Source organism: Muntiacus reevesi, chromosome X (genome assembly GCF_963930625.1).
Source record: "Muntiacus reevesi chromosome X, mMunRee1.1, whole genome shotgun sequence".
NCBI lineage: Eukaryota > Metazoa > Chordata > Mammalia > Artiodactyla > Cervidae > Muntiacus > Muntiacus reevesi.
The window spans coordinates 148482650-148510645 of NC_089271.1; the positions used below are offsets into that span (position 1 = coordinate 148482650).

General features: G+C 39.4%; 1 protein-coding gene across 1 annotated transcript in view; it reads right to left on the minus strand.

Moving 5' to 3' along the window:
• Positions 1-27996, minus strand: part of GAB3 (GRB2 associated binding protein 3) — a 76666-nt gene that overhangs the window by 20915 nt on the left and 27755 nt on the right. Inside the window, exons 2-4 of the mRNA XM_065915438.1 lie at positions 23924-24227; positions 20891-21107; positions 19822-20300 (exon numbers count right to left, since the gene is read on the minus strand). Of these exons, the coding sequence (XP_065771510.1) occupies positions 19822-20300; positions 20891-21107; positions 23924-24227 (1000 nt within the window). The remainder of the gene's footprint in view (positions 1-19821; positions 20301-20890; positions 21108-23923; positions 24228-27996) is intronic.

Consider the following 27996-nt stretch of genomic DNA (forward strand, 5'->3'; position numbering starts at 1 on the left):
ATTCAGAATAATTGTTGAATTAAAATAGATATCCAGAAGGTAGCAAGATATATGTGTACAGAGTCAAATGAGACTTACTTAGAGATAGAGTCAAAACCTAAGAGTAGAGGACATAATCTAGAGGTTTTAAACATTGAGAAAAGTTTAAGTATAAAATCCTGGAGACTCTGGGCTTCCCTGGTGGCTCAGAGGTAAAGAATCCGACTGCCAATGCAGGAAATATGGGTTCAATCCCTGACCTGGGAAGATCCCATATGCTGTGGGCAGCTAGAGTCTGTGCACCAGTACTAGTGAGCCTGTGCTTTAGATCCTGGGAGCTGCAACTACCAAAGTTCAAGTGTCTTAGAACCTGTGCTTTGCAACAATAGAAGCCACCACAATGAGAAGCCAGCACATCCCAGCTAGAGAGTAACCCCTGCTTACTGCAACTAGAGAAGGTGCACAAAGCAACGAAGACTCAGCACAGCCATAAATAAATAAATTAATAAAATTATTTTTAAAAATCCTAGAGATTCTCACTACTCAAAGAGCAGGAAGATGAGGACTGGCTCATGTTGAGAGAGAGTAGTTGGAGAGGAAGGAGGAAAGCCAGGGGCTAGGACCACGAGAGCCCACAGGAGGAGATGGAGATTGCTGGCAGTGAGCATTGCTGGGAAGGGCCCTCAGCATATGGGACTGGAGCAAACTGTCTCCCTAGAACCTGGAGATGTGAAAAGCCAGGCTGCCTCTGAGAAATTAACTGTAGTCAACATCATCTTCAAGCGAGAGAATAACTCCCAACTTAGAAAGACGTGATGAAGACTAGAGATTGATTAAGAATGTCTTTTAAAAAAACTCTTTATATATATACACAGATATGTGTGTCTATCTATGTTTATATTTCTTGAAGAGGGAAGAAGTACTGGTTAAAAGATGCTCTGGAGTCACGCTGGTTTTAAATCCCTAATCTGCCACTTATTAGCTCTGTGACACTGGGCAAGTTACTTTCTCTGTGTCTCAGTTTCCTAATCTGTAAAGTGAGACCAAAAATAGAATCTATTTCACAGGACTTCTGGAAAGATTAGATGTGTTAGTGCATTCAGAGGACTTAGAATAGTGCTTGTAACACGAAGTATTTAACTAAATCCTACCAATTATTATGGACATTGTTAATAAAGAATGTGGTGATCCAGTGGTTAAGATTCTGTGCTCCTACTACAGGGGGTACAGGTTCAATCCCTGATCAGGGAACTAGATCCCACATGCCACAAAGAGTGGCCAAAAAAAAAATTTAGAATGTGGGACTTGCATATGTGTACACAGTCCCTAACTTCCTCTCTATTACAAAATTCCTATTGAAATCACCAAATAACACAATTACAGAGAAACCCCTGCATCAACATCAGCTAGTTTAAGGGATTTACGAGAGAGGAAAGACAGGATTCGAGAGTGGATGCACATTCCTATGAAACAGATATCTGTCACATTCACCCTTTTTCATATTATTCCCTTGCCCCCACCTGCTCTACTAATCTTGACCCTGTTCTACTTTTTCTCTTTCCAAAGTACTATCACCTTCTAATGAATCAAATAGTTTTGTTTTACCCAGCCTTACTGAGAATGTGTGTATATGTCTGTAAAAACACTGTATAAATTAAAGGTGTACAATACGCTGATTTGTCATACATATATTGCAAAATAATTACCACCATAGCATTAGGTAACACCTCCATATCATCACATAACTATCATTTCTCTTTTACTTCCAGTTTCATTGAGATGTAATTGACACACAGCACTGTGTAAGTTTTGGGCTTCCCTGGTGGCTCAGTGGTAGAGAAACCACCTGCCAATGCAGAGGATGCATGTTCGATCCCTGGGTCAGGAAGATCCCCTGGAAAAGGAAATAGCAACTCACTCCAGTATTCTTCCTTGGAAATCCCATGGACAGAGAAGCCTGGCAGTCTACAGTCCATGGGGTTGCAAAGTGTCTGCCACGACTGAAGTGACATAGCATAGCATTAATATTAGATATCAAAAGTTTATTTCCAACATTTTGCTTTAAAATAAAGGAGAGAAATGGGTGGAAATGAAATAAGAATTGATTAACAATACTCAAGAAATTAAAGAAAAAGAGAAAACCATCTCAGAAATGAAGCCTAAGTTACAAAATTCCAAGGGAAGAAGATATTCAACTGAAAATGCAATAAGTGGAATTGAAGAAAGGCCACAAAACAACTAAGAGAATAAAAAATAAAGTTAAAAAGAATCACAGAAAAAGAGATTGAAATAGAAGATAGGCAATGAAGATGCAATATATGTATTGCTAGTTCCCCCCAAAGAAAAACAAAACAATAGTGTATTACTAATATTGAAATCATAATCCAAGAAAAGTTTCACAAATAAAGTAACACTTGAATCTACATATTGAAAGGTCCATCAAGTAACTGGAATAAATAGTCAATTCTACCCAGAATGTAAAATCTATTAAAACAGCTATATCAATCAAAATGACAAAATGAAAACAAGTGAATTAAATACCCAGTTCAAAGCTAGAAAAGGAACAATAGAGAAAACCAAAAGAAATTATAAGTAAAGATAAAGGCAAAAACTAATAAAGTCCAGAGGAAGTGGATTTGCTTTTTTAAAAATAAAAATCTTGGTTTCCTGGGGAAAAAATTTAACCTGAGGGAAACCCACAAGTCAATGTAATCAATAAAGGAGGGGGCACAAACATACAAAATAAGAACTGATAAAGAGAAAGTAATCATTAAAACAGAGGAAATTTTTTTAAAGAGACACTTCTGCATTCCTCTACACAAATAAACTTTAGGGTTAGACTACTACAATATTGTAAAGTAATTAGCCTCCAGCTAATAAAAATAAATGAAAAAAAAATAAACTTTAAAATCTAGATGAAATGGATAATTTCTAGAGAAATACACTATACCAAAATTCACACAAAAGGGGATAGAAATCTTACACATTTAAATTTCCATAGAATAAAACAGACAAAGTTACCTCCCAAAACCACCTCCCAAAAGTGAAGTCATTCAGTCGTGTCCAACTCTTTGCGACCCCATGGACTGTAGCCTGCCAGACTCCTCTATCCACGGGATTCTCCAGGCAAGAATACTGGAGTGGATTGTCATTTCCTTCTCCAGGGGATCTTCCAAACCCAGAGATTGAACCTGACTCTCCTGCATTGCAGGCAGACTCTTTACCATCTGAGCCAGGGAACCTTCCCAAAATCACCTCCCAAAACTACCTCTCAAAACCACTGAGATCAGATGGTTACAACAGACAATTTTACCAAATCTTCAAACACCAGGCAGTCTCAATGCTTCAAAAATTTGTTAGAGAGTTTAGAAAATCAAGGACTATTCCTAATTCTTTTCATGAAGCAAGTATAACTTTGGAAGCTCAGCCTGATAAAGATAAAATATATCAGAAAAGTATAAACTAATATCACTTATGATCATTAACACAAAAATCCTAAAATATTAGCAAGCATCATGCTCTCTCTGAACTATTACTATAAAACATCTCACTATCCTCTCCAAGTTGGGACACATTGTTTTGAGGGCATTAGCCTGCTCTGGACTCCTTAGCCTAGCAAAGCAATAAAGTTTCTTTTTTCTATTTCATCACTATCCCCAAATATTAGAAAATAGAAGAAAGTGGTATTACTAGAATGGCTGAATGAAGAGCTCAGAAAAGCTATTCCCCCAAAAGCAATGATAAAACTGCACAAAATTACTTTTGTACACAACTATTACGGGACTTTGAAAATTTACCAAAAGCATACAACAAAACTATCGCATATTGTATTTGGAAGCTTTTATTGAAAAAAAAAAAAGCTACTGAATATCACATAAGAACAGGGAGAATTTGTGGCATTTTAGTTTGGGGTGTTCCCATAACCCTCAGCAGCTCACTCAGCAGTAGTTCTACCAGGGCAAGGCAAGTCATGAAAACTGGCAGCTTTTTTTGCCAAAGGGGTCTCATTTGATTTGGATCAAAGCATATAAAAAACTCCATTCCTCTATGTACTATCAAAAGCATACCAACATTCACTTTATAGGGGTTCAAAAAATTGTATTCACAGAATTTACAGTTGAAAACTTTCTACAAGAAAACAAACATCCAGAGACAGGAAGCACAGAGGGTCCCTAAAAAAGATGAACCCAAACAGACTTACAAGACATATCATAATTAAAATGGCAAAAGTTAAAGATAAAGAGAGAATTCTAAAGAGTCATTTACAAGGAAATCCCCATAAGGCTATCAGCTGATTTCTCTGAAGAAACTTTTAAGGCCAGAAGAGAGTGGCATGATAGATTCAAAGGCTTGACAGGGAAAAACCTGTGACCTAGGATAACCTACCCGGCAAGATTACCATTTAGAATCAAAAGAGATATAAAGAGATTCTCAAACAAGCAAAAACTAAAAGAGTTCATCAATACTAAACCTACCTTAAAAGAAATGTTAGATCTTCTCTAAGCAGGAAAGAAGGAAAAAATATTTAAGAAAAGGAAAATCCCACTAGGAGAGCCAAATATATAGCAATGACTGAGGAAAAACCACTTAAATAGCCAATACAAAGATTAAAATACAATAAATTATAAAATCAACTATAACTACAATAAAGAATTAAGGGACAGACATGAAGATGTAAAATATGACATCAAAAACACAAAATATGAGGGAGGAGAGTAAAAAATACAGATTTTTTTAAGAGTTTGTTTGAACTTAAATGACTATCAGTTTCAAACAAGTAGATATAGGTCAACATATATGAAAACAATGGTAACCACAAACCAAAAAGCTACAATAGATACACAAAGACTAAAAAGAAAGTAACACAACCATAATACTAAAGAAAATCATCAAACCACAAGGGAAGACAAAAAGAATAAATGAACAGAGAATAATAATAACTATTATTAAAATGAAAATAAGGACATATCTATCAATAATTACTTTAAATGTCAATGGACTAAATGCTAAAATCAAAAGACGTAGTCTGGCTGATCAGATCAAAAACAAGATTCTTCAATATGTTGCCTACAAGAGACTCACATCAGGGCTAATGACACATAAAAGCTGAATGTGAAGGGATGGAGAAAATATCTCATGCAAACAGAAATGACAAAAAACTGGAAGTATGAGTACTCATATCAGACAAAACAGATTTTAAAACAAAAGCTATAACAAAAGACAAAGAAGGACACTATATAATGATAAAGAGGTCAATAAGAAGAAGATATTACACTCATTAACAAATATGCACCCAATACAGGAGCACCTAAATACATAAAGCAAATACTAACAAACTTGAAGAAATTGACAATAACACAATAATATTAGGGGACTTTTGCACCCCACTGACATCAATGGACAGATCATCCAGACAGAAAATCAATAAGGCAACAGTGGTGTTAAATGACACAATAGACTGGTTGAACTTAGTAGATATCTTCAGGACATTCAATCAAAAAACAGAATACATATTCTTTCCAAGTTCACAAGGAATGTTCTCCAGAATAAATTACATGCTAGGCCACAGAAAAAGTCTCAACAAATTTTAGAGGATAGAAATTATATCAAGTATTTTCCCAACCACAACAGTATGAAATAAGAAATCAATTCTAGAAAGAAAAGTAGGAAAAGCACACATGTGTGGAGATTAAGCAATATGCTAATAAAAAAAGCAATGGGTCAATGAATAAGTCAAAGAGGAAATCAGAAAATAACTTGAGACAAGTTAAAATGGAAACACAACACTCCAAAATCTATGTAATACTGCAAAAGCAGTTCTATGAGTAAAGTTTACAGTAATACAGGGCTTCCTCAAGAAATAAGAAAAATCTCAAATAAACCAATTAACCTACCATCTAAAACTGGAAGGGTGACCATTCTTGACACTTCTATTTAACACAGCATTGGCAGTCCTAGCCACAGTAATCAAACAAGAAAAATAAATCAGAAGCAACCAAATTGGAAAGGAAAAAGTAAAACTGTTAGTATTTGCTGATGACATGATACTTTATATAAAAACCCTGAAGTGTCCACAAAAAAATTATTAGAACTAATAAATGAATTCAAGTTTCAGGATACAAGATTAATAGACAGAAACCTGTCATAGTTCTATACACTAATAATGAAGTCTCAGAAAGAGAAAGCAAGAAAATAATCCCATTTGAAATCACATCAAAAATAAAATACCCAAGAATAAACTTGACTGAGGAGGTAAAAGACCTATACTCTGAAAATTATACAACATTGAGGAGGGAAACTGAAGATAATACAAAATAATGAAAAGATACCCTGTGCTCCTGAATTGGAAAAATTAACATTGCTAAAGTGTCCATATGAAACAAAGCAATCTACAGATTTAATGCAATCGCTATCAAAATAATACCCACAGAAGAAGAATAAATAATCTTAAAATTCATATGGAACCAAAAAGATCCAGAACTGCTAAAGCAATCTTGAAAGAAAAAAAAAAAAAAAAACAAAGCTAGAGGTAAAACCTATCCAGACTCACAAAAACAGATACATAGATCAGTGGGAGAGAATAGAAGGCCCACACACCTATGGTCCATTAATCTATGACAAAGGAGGCAAGAATATACAATGCAGAAAAGACAGTCCCTCCAACAGGTGATGCTCAGAAACCTGGACAACTACATGTAAAATAATGAAACTAGAACACTTCCTAACACCATATACAAAAATAAATTCAAAATGGATTAAAGATCTAACTACAAGACCTGAAACCATAAAAGTCCTAGAAGATAACATAGGCAGAACACTCTTTGACATGATTGTAGCAATATTTTTTGAATCTATCTCCACTTTATGGCAAACAGAAGGGGGGAAAAGTGGAAACAGTGACAGATTTTACTTTCTTGGGCTCCAAAATCACCGTGGATGATGATTGCAGCCATGATGTTAAAAGACTCTTGCTCCTTGGAAGGAAAGTTATGACAAAACTAGACAGTGTATTAAAGAAGCAGACACATCACTTAGCCAACAAAGGTCTGTATAGTCAAAGCTATGGTTTTTCCAGTAGTCATGTATGGATGTGAGAGTTGGACGTTAAATAAGGCTGACTGCCAAAGCATTGATGCTTTCAAATTGTGGTGCTGGAGAAGACTCTTGAGAGTCCTTTGGACAGCAAGGAGATCAAACCAGTCAATCCTAAAGGAAATCAATCCTGAATATTCATTGGAAGGACTGATGCTGAAGCTGAAGCTCCAATAGTTTGGCCACCTGACTCACTGGAAAAGACCCTGATGCTGGGAAAGATTGAAAGCAAAAGGAGAAGCGGTGGCAGAGGATGATATGGTTATATAGTGTCACTGACTCAACGAACACGACTTTGAGCAAACCCCAGGAGATAGTGGAATGCAGGGGAGCCTGGCATGCTTCAGTCCATAGGGCCACATAGTCAAACACGATTTAGCAACAGAACAACAACAGTAAGCAAACAAAAGAAATAAAACCAAAACAAACAACTGGGACCTAATTACACTTAAAAGTTTTTGGACAGCAAAGGACACCACCAGCAAAACAAAAAAACAACCTATGAAATGAGAGAAAATATTTGCAAATGATATGACCAACAAGATTTTAATATTCAAAATATATAAACAGCTCATAAAACTCAATATCAAAAAAAAAAAACAAAGTACATGATTTGAAAATGGGCAAGAGAGAGGAACTGTGGTTCTTAAGGCATGCTGGATGCAGAGAAACTGAAGATGTAGTCGACCAGATTTTGGAAATAACTATGACAGGAGGTCTGAAAAACAAAGAGGTTGTTTTCATCTCATCAGTCCTATACGAAGAGATCAAGCCCTGAGCCTTTGGAATGGGAGTAGCGAATCCAAGACCCTAGACTACCAGAGAATTAACCCAAGGAAGCATCAAATAGTGAGAACTCACACAAAGGAAACCACTTCAATACAAGGCCCAGCATCACCCAACCACCAGTAGCACCCTGTGCAGGACGCCCCATCTAAACAACAAACAAAACAAAAATACAAAGCCAATCATCAGCAAACAAGATTACCACCTCACTCAGCCTTGCCCATCAGAGGTAAAAAAAAAAAAGACTCAGCACAAATCTCACCCTATATGAAGCTTACACAAACCACTGGACCAACCTTAGGAGGGCAGAAACCAAAAGGAAGAAAGAATTCAACCTTGAAGCCTGGGAAAAAGAGACCACAAACATAACAAGTTAAAAAAATAAAAAATAAAATAAAATAAAAAAATAATGAAAAGACAGAGAAATACTACACAAATGAAGGAACAAACTAGAAACACAGAAGTCCAAATAAATGAACAAGAAATAGGCAGGCAAACTACCTGAAAAAGAATTCAGAATAATGATAGTAAAGATGATCAAAAACCTTGAAAACAAAATGGAGAGAATGCAATAATCAACTAACAAACACCTAGAAGAATTAAAAAATAAACATACAGAAACAAACAACACAATTACTGAAATTAAAAATACTCTAGAAGGAATCAATAGCAGAATATCTGAAACAGAAGAAGGAATCAGTGATCTGGAAGTTAAAATAGTGGAAATAATTTCTGAAGAGCAGAATAAAGTAAAAAGAATGAAGAGAACTGAGGATACTCTCAGAGACCTCTGGGACAATATCAAACACACAAACATTTGAATTAGAGGGATCCCAGAAGAAGAAGAGAAAAAGGATATGAGACAATTTTTTGAAGAGATTATAGTTGAAAATTTCCCTAACATGGAAAAGGAAATAGTCAAGAGATGCAAAGAGTCCCATACAGGATAAACCCAAGGAGAAACACACCAAGACACATACTAATCAAACTAACAAAGACTAAAGACAAAGAAAGAATATTAAAAGCAGCAAAGGAGAAGCGACAAGTAAAATACAAGGGAACCCCATAGGTTTAACAGCTGATCTTTCAGCAGAAACTCTGCAGGTCAGAAGGGAATGGCAGGATATATGTAAAGTACTGAAAGGGAAAAACCTACAACCAAGGTTACTGTACCCAAGGATCTCATTCAAAACTGATGGAGAAATAAAAAGCTTTCCAGACAAGCAAAAGTTAAGAGAATTCAGTACCACCAAATCAGCTTCACAACAAATGCTAAAGGGACTTATACAGTCAAGAAATACAAGAAAAAGATCTACAAAATCCACCCCAAACCATTAAGAAAATGGCAATAGGAACATATATATCAATAATTACTTTAAATGTAAATGGATTAAATGTTACAACCAAAAAGACACAGACTGGCTGAATGGATACAAAAACAAGACCCATATATATGCTGTCTACAAGAAACCCACTTCAGACCTAAAGGCACATATAGACTGAAAGTGAGAGAATGGAAAAATATATTCCATGCAAATGGTAACCAAAAGAAAGCAGGAGTAGCAATCCTCATATCAGACAAAATAGACCTTAAAATAAAGAAGATTACAAGAAATAAGGAAGGACACTACATAATGATCAAGGGATCAATCCAAGAGGAAGATATAACAATTGTAAATATCTATGCACCCAACATAGGAGCACCTCAATACATAAGACAAACACTAACAGACAAAAGGAGAAATTGACAGTAACACAATAATAGTAGGAGACCTTAACACCCCACTCACACCAGTGGACAGTTCATGAAAACAGAAAATTAAGAAGGAAACACAAGTCTTAAACCATACATGAGATGAGATGGATCTCATTGATATCTTCGGGATATTCCATCCAAATGCAGAAGAATACACTTTCTTCTCAAGTGCACATGGAACATTCTCCAGGATAGACCACATCTTGTGTCACAAATCAAAATTCAGTAAATTTAAGAAAACTGAAATCATATCAAGCCTCTTCTCAGACCACAACACTATGGGACTACATATCAATTACAAGGAAAAAACTGTAAGAAATGCAAGCATATGGAGATTAACCAATATATTTCTAAATAACCAACACGTTACAGAAGAAATCAAAAGGGAAATCAAAAAAATTTCTAGAAACAAATGACAATGAAAACATAACAACTCAAAACCTATGGGATGCAGCAAAAGCAGTTCTGAGAGGTAAGTTTATAGCAATACAATCCTACCTCGAGAAACAAGAAAAACATTGAATAGACAACCTAAATTTACACCTAAAACAACTGGAAAAAGAAGAAAAATAGCCTCAAATTTAATAGAAGGAAAGAAATCATAAAGATCCAAGCAGAAATAAATGAAAAAGAAACAAACAATAGTAACAATTAATAAAACTAAAAGCTGGTTCTTCGATAAGATGTTTATCTTTGTTTAAATTGACAAACCTTTAGCCATACTCATCAAGAAAAAAGGAGAGAAGAATCAAATCAACAAAATTAGAAATGCAAAAGAAGTTACAACAGACGATGTAGAAATACAAAGGATTATGAGACTATTATGAACAATAAAATGCAATATTATGGCAACAAAATGCATAACCTGGAAGAAATGGACAGATTCTTAGAAAAGTTCAATCTCATAAGACTGAACCAAGAAGAAATAGAAATTATGAACAACCCAATTACAAGCACTGAAAGTGAAGCCGTGATCAAAATCTCCCAAAAAACAAAATCCCAGGATCAGATGGCTTCACAGGAGAATTCTATCAAACATTTAGAGAAGAGCTAATGCCTATCCTTCTCAAACTCTTTCAAAAAATTCCAGAGGAAGGAACACTTCTAAACTCATTCTACAAGGCCACCATCACCCTGATACCAAAACAAGACAAAGATAACACAAAAAAATAAACCTACAGGCCAAAATCACTGATGACTATAAATGCAAAAATCCTCAATAAAATTTTAGCAAACAGAATTCAGCAACACATTGAAAAGGTCATACACCATGATCAAGTTGGGTTTATTCCAGAGATGCAAGGATTCTTCAATATATGCAAATTAAACAATGTGATACACCATATTAACAAATTGAAAGATAAAAACCATATGATAATCTCAATAGATGCACAAAAGGCCTTTGACAAAATTCAGCACCCATTTGTGATTAAAACTCTTCAAAAAATAGGCATAGAAGGAACCTACCTCAACACAGTAAAGGCCATATATGATAAGTCTACAGCAATCATTATTCTCAATGGTGAAAAACTGAAAGCATTCCCCCTAAGATCAGGAACAAGACAAGGGTGTCCATTTCCACCACTATTATTCAACATAGTTCTGGAACTCTTAGCTACAGCAATCAGAGAAGAAAAAAGAAATAAAAGGAATCCAGATCAGAAAAGAAGTAAAGCTCTCACTGTTTGCTGATGACATGATATTGTACATAGAAAATTCTAAAGATAGTATCAGAAAATTACTAGAGCTAATCAGTGAATTTAGCAAAGGAGCAGGATACAAAATCAATACACAGAAATCACTTGCATTTTATATACTAACAATGAAAAATCAGCAAGAGAAATTAAGGAATCAATCCCATTCACCATTGCAACAAAAAGAATTAAATATCTAGGAATAAATTACCTCATGAGACAAAAGAATTAAACACAGAAAATTATAAGACACTAATGAAAGAAATCAAAGATGACATAAACAGATGGAGAGATATTCCATATTCTTGGGTAGGAAGAATCAATATCATGAAAATGACTATACTACCAAACACAATCTACAGATTCAACTTGATCCCTATCAAATTACCAATGACATTTTCACACAACTAGAACAAAAAATTTCACAATTCATATGGAAACACAGAAGACCCTGAATAGCCAGAGCAGAGAGCAGTCTTGAGAAAGAAGAATGGAGATGGAGGAATCAACCTTCCTGACTTCAGATTATACTACAAAGCTACAGTCATCAAGACAGTATGGTACTGGCACAAAAACAGAAATATAGGCCAACAGAACAGGATAGAAAGCCCAGAAATAAACCCATGCACCTATAGGTACCTTATTTTTGACAAGGAGGCAAGAATATACAAAGGGACAAAGACAGCCTCTTCAATATATGGTTCTGGGAAAACTGGACAGCTACATGTAAAAGAATGAAATTAGAATGCTTCCTAACACCATACCAAAGATAAACTCAAAATGGATTAAAGACCTAAATGGAAGGTCTATAAAACTATAAAACTATAGAAACTATAAAACTCTTAGAGGACATCATGGGCAGAACACTCGATGACAAAAATCAAAGCAAGAGCCTCTATGACCCACCTCCTAGAGTAATGGAAATAAAAACAAAAGTAAACAAGTGGGACCTGATTAATCTTAAAAGGTTTTGCACAGCAGAGGAAACACTAAGCAAGGTGAAAAGACAGCTCTCAGAACAGGAGAAAATAATAGCAAATGAACTGACAAAGGATTAATTTCCAAAATATACAAGTGGCTCATACAATTCAATACCAGAAAAACAAACAACCCAGTCAAAAAATGGTAAAAAGCCCTAAACAGACATTTCTCCAAACAAGACATACAGATGGCTGACAAACATGAAAAGATGCTCAACACTGCTCATTAATAGAGAAATGCAAATCAAAACTACAATGAGATATCACCTCACACAAGTCAGCATGGCCATCATCAAAAAGTCTGCAAACAATAAATGTTGGAGAGGGTGTGGAGAAAAGGGAACACTCTCACACTGTTGGTGGGAATGTAAATTTATACAGCTACTATGGAAGACAGTATGGAGATTCCTTAAAAAACTAGGAATAAAACCACCATATGATTCAGCAACCTCACTCTTAGGCATATACCCTGAGGAAACCAAAACTGAAAAAGACACATGTATCCCATTGTTCACTGCAGCACTATTTACAATAGCTAGAACATGGAAGGGACCGAGATGCCCATCAACAGATGAATGGATAAAGAATGGAATATTACACAGCCATAAAAAAGAACACATTTGAGTCAGTTCTTATGAGGTGTATGAACCTAGAGCCTATTATACAGAGTGAAGTAAGTCAGAAAGAGAAAGATAAATATCGTATTCTAACACACATATACAGAATCTAGAAAAATGGTACTGAAACATTTATTTACAGGGCAGCAATGGAGAAACAGACACAGACAACAGACTTATGGACATGGGGAGGGGGAGAAGAGGATGAGACGTATGGAAAGAGTAACATGGAAACTTACATTACCATATGCAAAATAGATAGTCAATGGGAGTTTGCCGTATGGCTCAGGAAACTCAAACAAGGGCTCTGTATCAATCTAGAGGGGTGGGATGGGGAGGGAGATGGGAGGGAGGTTCAAATAGGAGGGGATATATGTATACCTATGGCTTATTCATGTTGAGGTTTGACAGAAAACATCAAAATTCTGTAAAGCAATTATCCTTCAATTAAAAAATAAATCGATTTTTTTAAATGGGCAGGAAAATGAATGGACATTTTTACAAAAAAAAAATAATAAGACAGCCAACAGGAACATGAAAAGATGTTCAACATCAGTAATTATTAGAGAAATCCAAATCAAAACTACAAGGAGCTATCACCTCACACATGTGAGAATGGCTATCATCAAAAAGACAACAAATAACAAGTGTTGGTGAGGATGTGGAGAAAAGGGAACCCTTGTACAGCTGCTGGTAGAAACGTAAGCTGGTGTAGTCACCACGAAAAATATATGAAGGTTCCTCAAAAAACTTAAAATAGAGCTACCATGTTGTCCTGCAATCCCATTCCTGAGCATTTATCAGGAAAAAAAAATGAAAACTCTAATTCAAAAAGACACATGCACTCCAATGTTCATAGTACCACTATTCACAATAGCCAAGACAGGGAAGCAACTTAAGTGTCCATCAACAGATGAATGGATAAAGAAGATGTGACACATATATACAATAAAATATTGTTTTTCAGTCACTAAGTTGTGTCCAACTCTTTTTACCCAGTTCCTAATGCAAAACATAAAAGACAGTGCATCACTCAAGGAGAAAAAATGTGTACAGGAACTTGGTGTAAAATACAAAAGATACTATGATAAAGGGTCAGACACAACTGAGCAACTAAACAACAACAATCTGTAAAAATACTGAATCTCTGTGTTATACACTTGAAAGGGAAACTAATATAATATTATAAATAATCAACTATAGTTCCAAAAAAATTGTCCAGTGAAGTCCTTCATGTTAACAGGATAAAGGAGAAAAATCACATGGTCATAAAATGTTTCAACAATTTCAATACCCCTTGATGATTTAAAAAAAAAAAACATTTAGCAAAGTAGGAATATCAGAGAATGTACTTATTCTAATGAATGGTATCTACAAAAGTTTCCTGCAAACCACATTACAATAGTGAAACACAGAAGTTTTCCAGGTGAGACCAGAAATAAGACAAGGATCCCAGTTACTAACAGTACTATTCAAAGATATCCTGGCCTTCCTAGCCCAAGCAGTGACATGAGAAAAAGAAAATGAAAGATATCGATGCTGGAAAAAACAGTTTTTAGTATTTGCATGTTATATGATTGCATACAAAGAAAATGCAAATAAATATACATTTAGAAAAGATAGGAGACTTTCCTGGTGGCCCAGTGGCTAAGACTCCCAATGCAGGGTGCCTGGGTTTTGATCCCAGTGGGGAACCAGATACCACATGCCACAACTAAGACCTAGCACTTTCAAATAAATAAATAGTAAAAAAAAAAAAAAAAGAAAAGAAAGAAAAGAAAAGAAAAAGAAAAGGTAGATATAAAAATCAAAATGAAAAGCAAAGTTACTTTTATGCAACAGCAAAAATTTTTTTAAGTAAAATACCATTGACAATATAAAAAATAACAAATGCATGGGAATATATTAATGAGATATGCAAGACTTCACTAAAAGCCATAAAAAACTATAGACAGAAATAAAATAATAAGGAGAATTCCCTGGTGGTTCAGTGGTTAGGACTCTGTGATTTTGCTGCTCAGGATGCAGGTTCAATCCCTGATCAGGGAACTAAGATCCTGGGAACAAGCCTGTGGGATGAGGCCCAAAAAAAGGTAGTAGTTGAAAGTGTGGAATGGAGAGAAAAAGAACTGGGTTAAGGTGGTCGGTCAAAAAGTACAAACTTCCAGTTGTAAGATAAATACGTATTTGGGAGGTAAGGCATGACAAGATAAATAGAAATAACAGTACTGCATGTTATATATGACAATTGTTACAAGAGTAAATCCTAAGAGTTCTCATCAGAAGGAAGATTTGCTTCTATTTTTGTAATGTTATATCTATATGAGATGACAGATGCTCACAAAACTGTGGTCAACTTTCATGATGTATATAAGTCAAATCATGCTGTGTTCCTTAAACTTACACAGTTCTGTATGTCAATTACATCACAATAAAAGTGGAAGAAAAATAAAAGAAAGATAAAGGATATAGGCAAGGCAGATCACAATGGGCCTTGCACACTATGGTAAGAAATTTAGGTTTTATTCCTAGTGCACAGAGAAGACGTTAGATTGGTTTTTTAGCAAGGAACTGACTATCTGATTTACATTTTTTAAGAGATCACTTGACTGCAGTGTGGAAAACAGATTAGAGGCAGACAAGTATAGCGGTGGCATGATCTCAGGATAACTAGTTGCATTACAGTAAATATATTCAGATTTCATTTATGCTTTAAAAAGAAGATGTAGTATGTACTTCTGTATCGTTTAACTTTTTCCAGTAAGAATTCATGCACTCCGGCAATAAAAAAATTAACATAGAAATTTAAACTAAGGAATGTGTTTTAAGAGGTTGCTGATTAATCACTTGAAATTGAAAACTTTAAGGAATAAAAACACTATAGACATGTCATATTTTACAATTAAGCAGCAAAGTAAGTCAGGAAACAAAACTTAGTAATTTTTAAGCCTGGCGGATGAGATAAGAAAGCCTTCTTAAGTGATCAGGCAAAGAAATAGAGGAAAACAACAGAATGAGAAAGACTAGAAATCTCTTCAAGAAAACTAGAGATACGAAGAGAACATTTCATGCAAAGATGAGCACAATAAAGGACAGAAACGGTATGGACCTAACAGAAGCAGAAGATATAGAGAAGAGGTGGCAAGAATACACAAAAGAACTACACCAAAAGGATCTTAATGACCCAGATAACCATGATGGTATGATCACTCACCTAGAACCAGACATCCTGGAGTGCGAAGTCAAGTGGGCCTTAGGAAGCATCACTATGAACAAAGCTAGTGGAGGTGATGGAATTCCAGCTGAGCTATTTCAAATCCTAAAAGATGATGCTGTGAAAGTGCTGCACTCAATATGCCAGCAAATTTAGAAAACTCAGCAGTGCCCACAGGCCAAGAAAAGCTCAGTTTTCATTCCAATCACAAAGAAAGGCAATGCAAAAGAATGTTCAAACTAATGCACAACTGCACTCATTTCACACACTAGTAAAGTAATGCTAAAAATTCTCCAAGCCATCCTTCAACAGTATGTGAACTGAGAACTTCCAGATGTACAAGCTGGATTTAGAAAAGGCAGAGGAACCAATTTGGCAACCAAATTGCCAACAGCCATTGGATCATAGAAAAAGCAAGAGAATTCCAGAAAAACATCTACTTCTGCTTCATTGACTATGCTAAAGCCTTTGACTGTGTTGATCACAACAAACTGTGGGAAATTCTTCAAGAGATGAGAATACCAGACCACCTGACCTGCCTCCTGAGAAATCTGTATGCAGGACAAGAAGCAACAGTTAGGGACTTCCCTGGTGGTCCAGTGGCTAAGACTCCATGCTCCAAAGGCAGGGGGACATGGGTTCAATTCCTGGTCAGGGAACTAGATTCCACATGCCACAAGTAAGAGTTTGCATGCCACAACTAAGACCTGGCACAACCAAATAAATAAATATAAAATTTTTTATAAAAAGAAGCAACAGTTAGAACAGGACATGGAACAATGATCGGTTCCAAATTGAGAAAGGAGTAGTATGTCAAGGCTGTATATTGTCACCCTGCATATTTAACTTATATGCAGAGTACATTATGAGAAATGCCAGGTTGGATGAAGCACAAGCTGGAATCGAGATTGCTAGGAGAAATATCAATAATCTCAGATATGCACCCTTATGGGAGAAAGTGAAGATGAACTAAAGAGCCTCTTGATAAAAGTGAAAAGAAGAGAGTGAAAAAGCTGGCTTAAAACTCAATATTCAAAAAACTAAGATCATGGCATCCAGTCCCATCACTTCATGGCAAATAGATGGGGAAACAATGGAAATAGTGAGAGACTTTATTTTCTTGGGCTCCAAAATCACTGCAGCCATGAAATTAAAAGACACGTGCTCCTTGGAAGAAAAACTATGACAAACCTAGGTAGCACATTAAAAAGCAGAGACATTACTTTGCCAACAACGTTCTGTATAGTCAAAACTATGTTTTTTCTAGTAGTCATGTGTGGATGTGAGAGTTGGACCATAAAGAAAGCTGACTGCTGAAGAATTGATGCTTTTGAACTGTGGTGGTGGAGAAGACTCCTGAGAGTCCCTTGGACTGCAAGATCAAACCAATCCATCCTAAAGGAAATCAACCCTGAATATTCCTTGGAAGGACTGATGCTGAAGCTGAAACTCCAATACTTTGGCCACCTGATGCGAAGAACTGACTCATCAGAAAAGACCCTGATACTGGGAAAGATTGAAGGCAGGAGAAGGGGACGACAGAGGATGAGATAGTTGGATGGCATCACCAACTCGATGGACATGAATTTGAGCAAACTCTGGGAGATAGTGAAGAACAGGGAAGCCTGGCATGCTGCAGTCAATGGGATCACAAAGACTCCAACACGACTGAGCAACTGAACTGAACTGGGAGATAGATACATGGGAGTTCATCATACCATCTCCTACTTTTGTAAATGTGTGAAATTTCCATTAATACAGTTGTATTTTAAATGTTTTTAAAGGATTCGGGGTGGGGAAATTAAGAGAGTTAAAGGTAGTTTATTTAAATTTTTTAAAGATAATTTCTAATATAACTTTTAAAGCCATAAACACTTACAGTTCCTAGTGTATAAAATATAGAAATATAAAATATAGTGCATCACTCAAGTAAGAAAAATATGAACAAAAACTATAGTAAAATACTAGATAATGAAGTAGGGATCAAAGAAACATGAAGATAAAGTGCTATGTACAGGCTCTGAGAACCAGTCAGCCTAGTATAGGAGGTATAAATCATTACAGGGGTGTGTTGACAGGTATGTATGTGTTCTCCACATCTGGGGGAGAGGAGGTGTCTTCAAAATCGCATGAAGATTTCACACATTTACATATTACATTTTCTCAAAGGAAAGATCAGATCAATGTACTGAATACAAGATTCCACATTACTTGAGGAAGACATTTCAGTTGAGATAAACCGTTAGTCATAAAGCTTTCCTTATATAGTCATGAAAATATTTAACAAGAAAGATGTGACACAGAGAGATACTAAACACCTATTATATGCTGGAACCAATGATGTGGTAGATATTCATTTCAACTGATTTTCAAAACAAACCTCCCAGTTAGCCGGACACTCTTCACCAAGAGCCGTGGTGGCTTCCTGTTTGACAATATTTGGGAAGAACCAACAAGGTGGCTGAATACCAAAATCCTCATGACATCAAGAAATTAAACCATGATGACTCAGACAGCAAGAGGCAGAATGCAACAGAATGTGTGCTGCACCCTTCAAAAAAAAGGGTGCATCAGTCCCTATTGCAACCGTGCCAACTGACCACTGACAATACGACTCCTGCTTGTGTCATTTCACCAAGACTCATCACCTGAATAAGAGGGGAAATCCATCAACAAACTGGGTGACCATGACACCAACCTGCCCAAGACAGGGTCTCTCAGTCTGGCATTTCAGCCTCTCTTTGACGAGCACACCTTGGAGCACAGTGACAATGAGAGCCAGCCTCAGGGAGCGTGACTTCCCTGGCCACCAAGGTGAGACATGAATGTCTTTACCTTTATCTTTACCTTTTCTATAAGGTAATGATCTTTACCTTTCCTATAAGTTGCAGCAAAAGATCTGCTTAAGTGCTTTCGTTTTCACTCTTCCTTCCAATAAAATAAGTTGGCTTAAGCTCAACATTCAGAAAACTAAGATCATGGCATCTGGTCTCATCACTTCATGGCAAAGAGTTTTAGCCTCTGTTTACTTTCATGCAAAAGAACACAACATTTGGATGGAGATGCAGCAGGAGAGAAGGAGAGAGAGAGTGTGCACAGAACCCCATGGGAATCAACAGATTTCCAGAAAAAGGCCAAAGGGGCCTCCAGGAGGGCATGCCAATGGACCAAGCTGAGATGGCTAGGTTAGCATCACCTCAATGGTGATAGCCTGGCCAAGAGCATTTCAGCTTAGCCAGGGAGAAGTTGGAAAGAACGTGTCAAGTGGCATGAAGGATGAGGCTGATGGAATTGTTGACAACTAGAAGACAAGAGCTCTGCTCTCCTCCCTTGGCAGAAGCCAGACACCACCTTCTGTACCAAGTGGGTCCCTGAGTAGTTCAAAATGAACACAAGGAGCCTGGTCTCAGGAGAGGAGGAAATCACGTGGGTAGGGGCATGGCTAGGGCACCAGGAATCTGAGTTCTTTCAGCATCTACAGGGACCAAAGATATCTCCCAGTCTGCAGACCGAGATGAGCAGGGGGACGCTGGGATCGGGGCGGGGGGTTTCCAGGTGTGCACTTCCACCCACGGCCTGACCCTGCTAGGACACTGGAATGGCCTGAGGAAAGGATGCTGAACAATGCCCTGACATGGAAACACAGAGGAAAGAGGAGCCGGCTGCTGTCAGTACCTGAAGTTTAGCATCATCCAGCACTTACCTTTCCAGGTTCTCATGTTGTCCAAACCGGAAAGGGAGATTCTTCTAGGCACCATAGTGCCTTCTGGCTTCTTGAGGTTACTGGGCCCTCTGCACAGGAACTGCTCCTTGTGCCGCCATTCAGAGAGATGGCTCGGCTTAGGGGGGCGAGGAGGGGGTGTGTTAGACATCACGTCTAGTTCTTTTACCCCATAGGGCAAGGAGGCTTGATTTTGATCTACCTGGATGGCAGAATTTAAGGAAGTTTCCCCCAGTGGTAAAGAAAAGTGGTCCCTGGATGGGCCATTGACGTCTTTCATCCAGATCAGGGCAGCCTGGGGCCTCATGGAGGGGGCCTCCTGAGACCCGTTCCCGGGGTGCGAAGAACCGGCCAGGCTCCCAGAGGGTGGCGGCTGTGGGCAGTCCACAAAGACATCATCAAAGGAAGCCTGCTCCAGTGAGCGCTCTGAGTTTGACCAGCTATCACATCTGGTGGGGAGACTGAGGGAAGAAAAGCACAGACATTTGACTGAAAGGTCACAAATCCCCACAGTGGCTATTGGTACTGCTACACCTTTGGCAAGAAGTTTGAAGGAGAAAGCCACCCACCCACCACAAAACTGTGCTGTGGGAAAAAAAAAAAAGGCCATGCTGCCACCATGCCCCCTCCTCTGATGTCGCCATTTTTTTTTTAACTTTTATAGTGACATTCCCTCCACACCCCTCAGTGACAGCAACCCCTTAATGCGGGGGGGGGAAATAAAAAGGTTTGTTGATTTTTTTTTCCTCATCTAAGTGGAAGATACAAATGAAAATGCAAGGTTAGAAATGAAAGCCACAACACCAAAATGCCTGAGTCATTCTGTTTAGTGAACCACATGCTTCAGCCTTGATAGTGGTTGATAGGGATCTGGCCCTGCCCTGGTGGCAGCAGGAAGCAAGGGGAGCAGAGATACACCCACTAGAAGATGCTACAGCTAAACAGCCTGATTCGCAGTGAGGGCATGGCAGTCACAGAGGCTGCAAGAGGAAGCAGTGTGGGTTCTGCCAATGGAGGGGTGCGCACTAGGAGGCCGGGCGCAGAGGCGTACCTGGCATGGTGCAGTCTTCCCGTCTCGCAGTTGGATAGAATCAGATAATCAGGAAGGAAGAGCAACTCTGACTCACTTCTGGTTTCCTCAGTGGCTACAGTACTAGTGCTCAGGTCATCTCTTGGCAGGAAGCAGGCAGCAGGGTTGGTGAGAAGGGAGCTGGAGGAGGAGGAGGGCTGCGTGGAGGACGGGGCGTGACAGCCGCTCCCCATGGAATCTGCAGGACAAATCGTTTCCCAGCTGAATGTTTAAGAATGGCTAGAACACAGTTTCTCAGACAGCATCTAAGAGGCCAAATAGAAGATGCAAATCACAGCTGGTGTTTGTACTGATGGAGAAGACCATTTCCCCAAGCTATAAACAACGTCTGGGGAAGAAGGCCAATGTTCCAAGAGTGAAGTGTTGAATCAATTAAGGGCAAAATAAAGCAATCATTTTTGGTCTAAAAATCTGCAGTTAGATAGTCTACACACAGCTTCTTCATGGCCCTCAGCCACAACTCTGCATGCATCACTGTTTATTCACTCAACAAATACACACATATATATGCATAACAAATATATATATATATATATATATATACTTACATATGCATTTGGGCACATGTGTAGGTATGCAGATACAGACATATATGTCTACTTATGTCTATATAGATACCTTCTCTTGCACCTACTATGTGCACGGGACTGTTCTAACTTTGCTAGTCAAGACAAAGACTCTGCCCCCATTGGCATTTATAACCCTCCAGAGGAGAGAGACAAGTAACACATAAAGAGCAGTGTGAATGATTGACCGCTAGCGATGTCTAAGGAAAAGGAATGAAAGAAATAAAGTGTTGTGATGGCTGGTAAAACCCACATTCAGAAACTCCGGATGAAAAGCCTGCTTTTATTTCCCTTTTGAACCACGTTGGCAGGAATTTAGGATTCCTGAGTCAGAGTAGCCCAGAACTGCCTGGATTCAAGTGCAGACTCTAGTATCTAGCTGTTGTGACCTTGGGCAAGTTACCTGCTTGATCCAAGTTTTCTTCTCTATAAAGTGGTTACACTCAGAGTACCTCTGCCACACAGTTGGTCTAGGAATGAGATGAGCTAATACACAAAAGCATGTAATGGAGTTACTGGCCAGGGTACACATGATGTGCTACCTACCTATGGTTACCAGAGACAGAACCAAACACTCTATGTGAGAAGCCACAGTACAGCCCCTTCAGGCTTGGTTCTCAGATGAAGAGGAATCAACCCCTACATCCTCCTCCAAATGAAGTGGGGGGCTGCTACAGGGAACAAAAGAGGTCATGGGGGATTTGCCACCCTCCAACTTCAGGCCAGAGCTTTCTGTTTTCTGCTTGGTGCCTTACTCATTTCTGCTCCCCTTAGCATATTGTATCTATGTTTTAGCATCACTGCCAAATGAGGAAACAGACGTCACATATGACATGAAACATAAATATGCATCTAATTGCACCGAAGGTAGGGACTAGGCGTGAAGAGAGAGCAGCAAGGCTCTGCTGGATTGCAGTGTCTTGACAAATTCAGTGCGACTTTGCAAAGAAACTCTGTTGCAGCAAGGACAACAGACTGCCATCATTTCATTTCCTCTTACTTGAGTGCTCTCAAAGTTCAACGGTGTAACTGAGTAGCTTCACTTAGTAAGCTTGCCTGCGTCGTGAAAAGAAAAGGACTTCGTTGGTAGGAAGCACACCCAGCCTAACGTCTAGAGAGGGACGCAACTCTGACTCTTCCACGCCACCTAGTGTTAGAATGTGGTTATTTCCATGGAAAACGATAAAACACCCAGTTAAGGAGAGAAAGGGTGAAGCAACTGTAGGCCATGGGATTTAAGGGTAAGGTTCAGCCTGCTAAGCTAAGAGGCTAAAAGAAACCAAGATTTGAAGTGAGAGAGTCAATTCCTAGGCAGACTGATAAGAATCCAGGGGTCCCCAAGGAGAGAGGGGTCTGGAATTCTCAAGGAGGAAGAAAGAACAAACTATTTTTGTTCCTCTACATTCCTTAGGATTATATAACAGTAATGTATCCTGCTTGAGGACAGTCTCTGGAGAAAACCTTCTGACTAATCCTGTTCTCTTCAAATGCAAATTATGGGAGTAGGGCTAGTGAGGTCTTTACAGCCTCCAGACATTCTTTTGATTCACTGTAATAACTAATTAGAGAGTGTGTAACTCCATGGCTAACACTAGCAAGGGGGTACTCTTTCTGCCCCCTTCTAATGCCTATGTCAGAAGCTTTCTCTATCTCCTTTATAATTTAATAAAACTTTATTACACAAAGCTCTGAGCGATCAAGCCTCGTCTCTGGCCCCAGAGTGAATTCTTCTCCTCCAGAGGCCAAGAATCCTGGCGTCTTTGCGTGGTTCAGCAACAACCTTTCAGAAGTCCGTAGTTTGAGGATCAAGGCATGGTGCCAGGGGCTCAACAACAACATCCACGAAGGGGAGTTAACTGTAACCTTAAGTGCGCTATAGCCAGTATATTACATAGAAACGGCAATGTGTGTGTGTGTGTGTGTGTGTAAAAGAGAGAGCAAGAGTAATAGACAAAGTGCCACATGGGTCATTTGCTCCCAGTGCCCCAAAATGGTTCAAAGCAGACATTTCTGTTGCAGAGACCTTGAGGTACTTGGACATAAGCGGAAACCTTCCCTGTGTATGACAGGCAGCCTACTTCTGGCTTTCTAAAATTTAGCACTAAACAACACAATAGGCAACAGAAAACCTGGAGTTCCTAGAATTTTTTTTAAAGACAGCAATATTTGATATTTCTAGAAAAACCAGAAACAGCAGCATGGGGAAAATCAGAGCTGTACAGAATGTCCCCACCCATGTTGTGCTTTCGCTGCCTGCGTGTCCTGATGATGGCAAAGCCGCTGGGCAACTTTGAAGGCACCAAAGTGGCTCCTCATGCTCTGCGGGCAATGCCCGGGCTTGGCCATCCCGTTCCCCCAACACCCGGCACACTTGGGGCCACACTTTGCCTCAGCTCCCCGCCTCCCCCCCACCCCAGTCGACTCTTACCTGCACTGTCCTCCAGGTGGCCGAGGTTGCAGACCTGACTGATGCTGTGCACCCACACCTGCATCTCTTCCTCCGTCTTGGCCACCAGATAGAATGTGCGAGACGTGGTCTTGACAATGAACACGAAGTGGTTCTGGAATTCCTTGCGAACAAAGCCTGGGCCCACATGCTTCCAGACGGCACACTCGCTGAGGTCGATGGCGCGGATGGGCTTGCTGGCACGCTGGCTGCGGTAGTACTCCAACACATCACGGTCACCACTCAGTCGGCCCCGCCGCAGCACGAACCAGCGCCGACGCCAGGCCTGTGGGAGAGGCAAGCAGACGTCAGCCTCCGTGACAGGAAGACCCAGAGCCCGCTGGGCCTCTTCCACTTTTCCCGTCGGCCATCGCGGCGGGGGGTAGCCATGGGAGTCACATCCCCAGGTCGAGGAGAAATATGCACTCATCACAAAAGCATGCAACACAAATTTACAGGCACGCGTGCTTAAAAAAAATTAGGGACTTCCCTGGTGGTCCAGTTGATGAGATTCCGAGTTCCCAATGTAGGGGACCCAAGTTCGATCCCTACTCCAGGAACTAGATCCCACAAGCCACAACTAAGTGTTCTCACCCCACAACTAAGTGTTCTCAACCCGCAACTAAATGTTCTCACCCCGCAACTAAGACCCAGCACAGTCAAATAAAAAAGAAAACTTTAATAGTGAAGGGCAGAAAGGACGCTTTCTTACCCCTATGTACCTCAATCCATTGCGACCTAACCTAGTTGTAGAACTTGTAGAGGATTGCTCAACAAGAAGGGGAAAATCATACACATTGGCGAGGAGAGCAAGTTATCATTAGCTTAAGTTAATGATTGTCTAAATTGTAGCAATGGATGTGAACTCGAGGGAGGGTGGAAGGATCAGAAAATGTGAAGTAAAAGAAAATCAGTACTGTGAAGTAGAGAGATGGGTAGTGCCAGCAATTCTTTACAGATGTTTTATCATAAAGCGGAAGACACTTCTGCAACCACCTCCTAGGCCAGTATTCCTCCATCAAGGGACTGAGGTGCCCTTGGGGACATCTGAAGATAGCCCTGTGCTGCCAGTCAAGAAGGCTGGGGGCATGGGGGGGTGCACACTGTCTGGCCTAAAGCAATCCTCTGTGCCCTCTTGAGAAACACCATAATAGGAAGGAACTTCCCTTAGTGCTATAGGAATCTGGGAAACAGCCAAATCTTGAGGTCAGATGATTAGGCAAAGTTGAGTCCAGGCTCAGAAAAGAAAAGAAACCAGAGCTGAAATAGGGCAGGCTGCTCCGAAGGCTGCTACAGTGTCATTTGGGCCTGACACATTGAGAAGGCCACCAGCTTTGGCTTTGACTAGGGGGGCGGGGCGGGGGGAGAGAAGCCCCCTGTGGGGTGTTCTCAGCTCCCTCCCTGCCCAGGGGCTGAGAGATCTGAGGCAACAGAGAATTTGATGAGGCACTGAATGGCAAATATGACCTGAAATCAGAGCTCAGAATGGAAAGCCCCTTTGATGCTGGGCAAGAGGCAGAATCAGAAGGGGGTGGGGCAACTGGTCACCCCATGTGAGGTTCGGACAGGGAAGAGGAAGCAGAACCTGGCAGGTAAGGCCTGGCTAGGGTCTGCCTTTAGGGATGGTGTAAAGCACTCAGGAGACATCTGGCCACTTGGAAGAGGGAGGAAGCAGTGTAATTAAGTGCTTGTTTTTAAGATGACAGAAATAACAGCATTTGTGTAGACTTATGGGAGTGATGGAAGACAGAAATATTAATGATTCGAGACCTTTCTGTCACAAAAACCTGGGACTGGATAGCGTGGAGCCCCTGACCATGAGAGGAAGCTCCAGCGTCACTGTCAGGATGAGAGAACGCCCTGGGGCACCAGGGGTACCCCAAACTTTCCAAAGGCCACTTTGGTAGGGAAATGTGAAGAGGAACTTTGTCGTACTTCCCAAAAATGATCCTAAAAGAGGAAGTCAAAGTGGAGGCTGAAACAAGTTTCAAGTTAACTGCTCTTTGTTTTGTAGAAACCCATTTCTTAGCCTTGAATAACAGTGTTGGTGGACTGGGGCTGGGGAACACGATTAGGGTTCACCAAGTAGCTGGGGTGCTGAGAAGGGGAGAAGAGATGAAACAGGAAGATTTCAACCCCATGAAGGAGTGCTCTGCTAGGACACAGACATTTGTTCAGCAATTATCTGTTGACATCCTAACAGGCTGGCCAGTGGGCAGACACGGGGGGAATGGAGGTGAACCAGCCATTGAACAGGCCCTGTCACTCAGTCTTGTGGGCAACAGAGGAAATGGGCACATGGATAAACAGACAATTGCTGTCAGCAAGATCGACTCTATGATAAGGGAGAGCTAAGATGCTATGGGCATACCCAAGAGACCTCCTTCAGGAAGATGTGGCGGCCAAGCTGAAAGTGAATAAGAGCCAAGGATGCAGCCATATCCAGCACAGTCTGTGTGCAAAACTTACCAGCACAACCTCCCTCAAGTTGTTAAATCTCTGTCCAAGACTTGTGATAATACAAAGACTGAAATGACACTTTCTTGAAGCATTTTACTAAGTAGGTGGGACCAGCCTTTTAGAAGTGAAAGACGCCTGACAAAGACCTTAAAAAGCAGTCAGCCAGCACTGAAGTGAAGCTCTTCACAGGGACACCATTCTGCAAGGAACTTATTGAAAGGACTCAGGGGTCAAGCTGAAGACACTCCCACTGGACAAAGATGGAGCAATTCGAGCTTTAATAAATTGTAATAATCACAGTGACTTGAAATCCATCAAATATATTTAAACCTGAGAGTTCATCATGATATTAAAAAAGAAAAAGAATGTGTCATCCTCAGAGCAGGTGAGGGAACCACTTCATGATCTTTTCACAAATGTATGCTGACTAATAAAGGAAAACCAACAATACAATTAGAATCTCACCATTTTGCTTGCCGCAGTGCATTCTCAAGCTGTGGTGTTCGCCCTCAACAGTTGCTAACTTACGAAGAGGAACAAGCAAATGTGAAAGTTCCACCCACGAAGCTAGACGGTGGGAAATTCTGTGGTCAAAGGCCCAGGTTCTTCAACAGATAAATGACAAGAAAAAGAAGGACCGAGAGGATCTATGAAGTAAATGAATCTTAAAAGATAAATAAAAAATTTCCTGTGGGCTTATTTTTTATTGAAGTATAGTTTATTTTTGGTTTTCTGTTAATTTCAAGTATACGGCACACAGATTCAGTTACATATATATATATATATATATATATATATATATATATATATATACTTTTTCAGATCTGTTTACATTATAGGTTATTATTAATACAAGATATTGAATATAGTTCCCTATGCTGTACAGTAGATCTTTGTTTCTTTTATGTATAGTAGTCTGGATCTGCTAATCTCAAACTCCTAATTTACCCCTCCCCGGCCCCATCCCCTTTGGTAACCATAAGTTTGTTTTTTATGTCTCTGAGTCTGTTATGTTTTGTAAATAAGGTCATTTGTATCATTTGTTTAGATTCCACATATAAGTGATGTCATATTTGTCTTTTTCTTACATCCTTCACTTACTATGATAATCACTAGGTCCATTCATGTTGCCGCAAATTGCATTGTGGCACTCATTTTTTTATGCCCGAGTAGTATTCCTTTGTATTATCATGTCTAGGGGATGACCTTTTGAGTGATAAAAAAAATTAAAGAGTGCAAAGAAGAGATGTGTCTACATGTCAGGATAGTAATCACATATGGGGAACAGGAGAAGGTTGTGGTTCAGATGGAATACATGATGGGGCTCCAGCAATGGGTGGCAAAGTTATTTTTCAAGCAGTTGGTGGTTACAAGGGGAGGGTACGGTCACCTAAGAATAATTCATAAAGCTATACATTTGCCCTATGTGGTTTGCTATATGTGTGTTTTATTTGACAATAAAAAGGATTTTAAAACAATTCCTCTGGACAGGACATGTTCACGGATGCGTTTACTGTGTGCCAGGCATGGGAGGGGCTGCTAGCTCTTCCCGTGGGGAGAGGTTTGCAATTCACAAGGGCAGGATTGCAAACTCC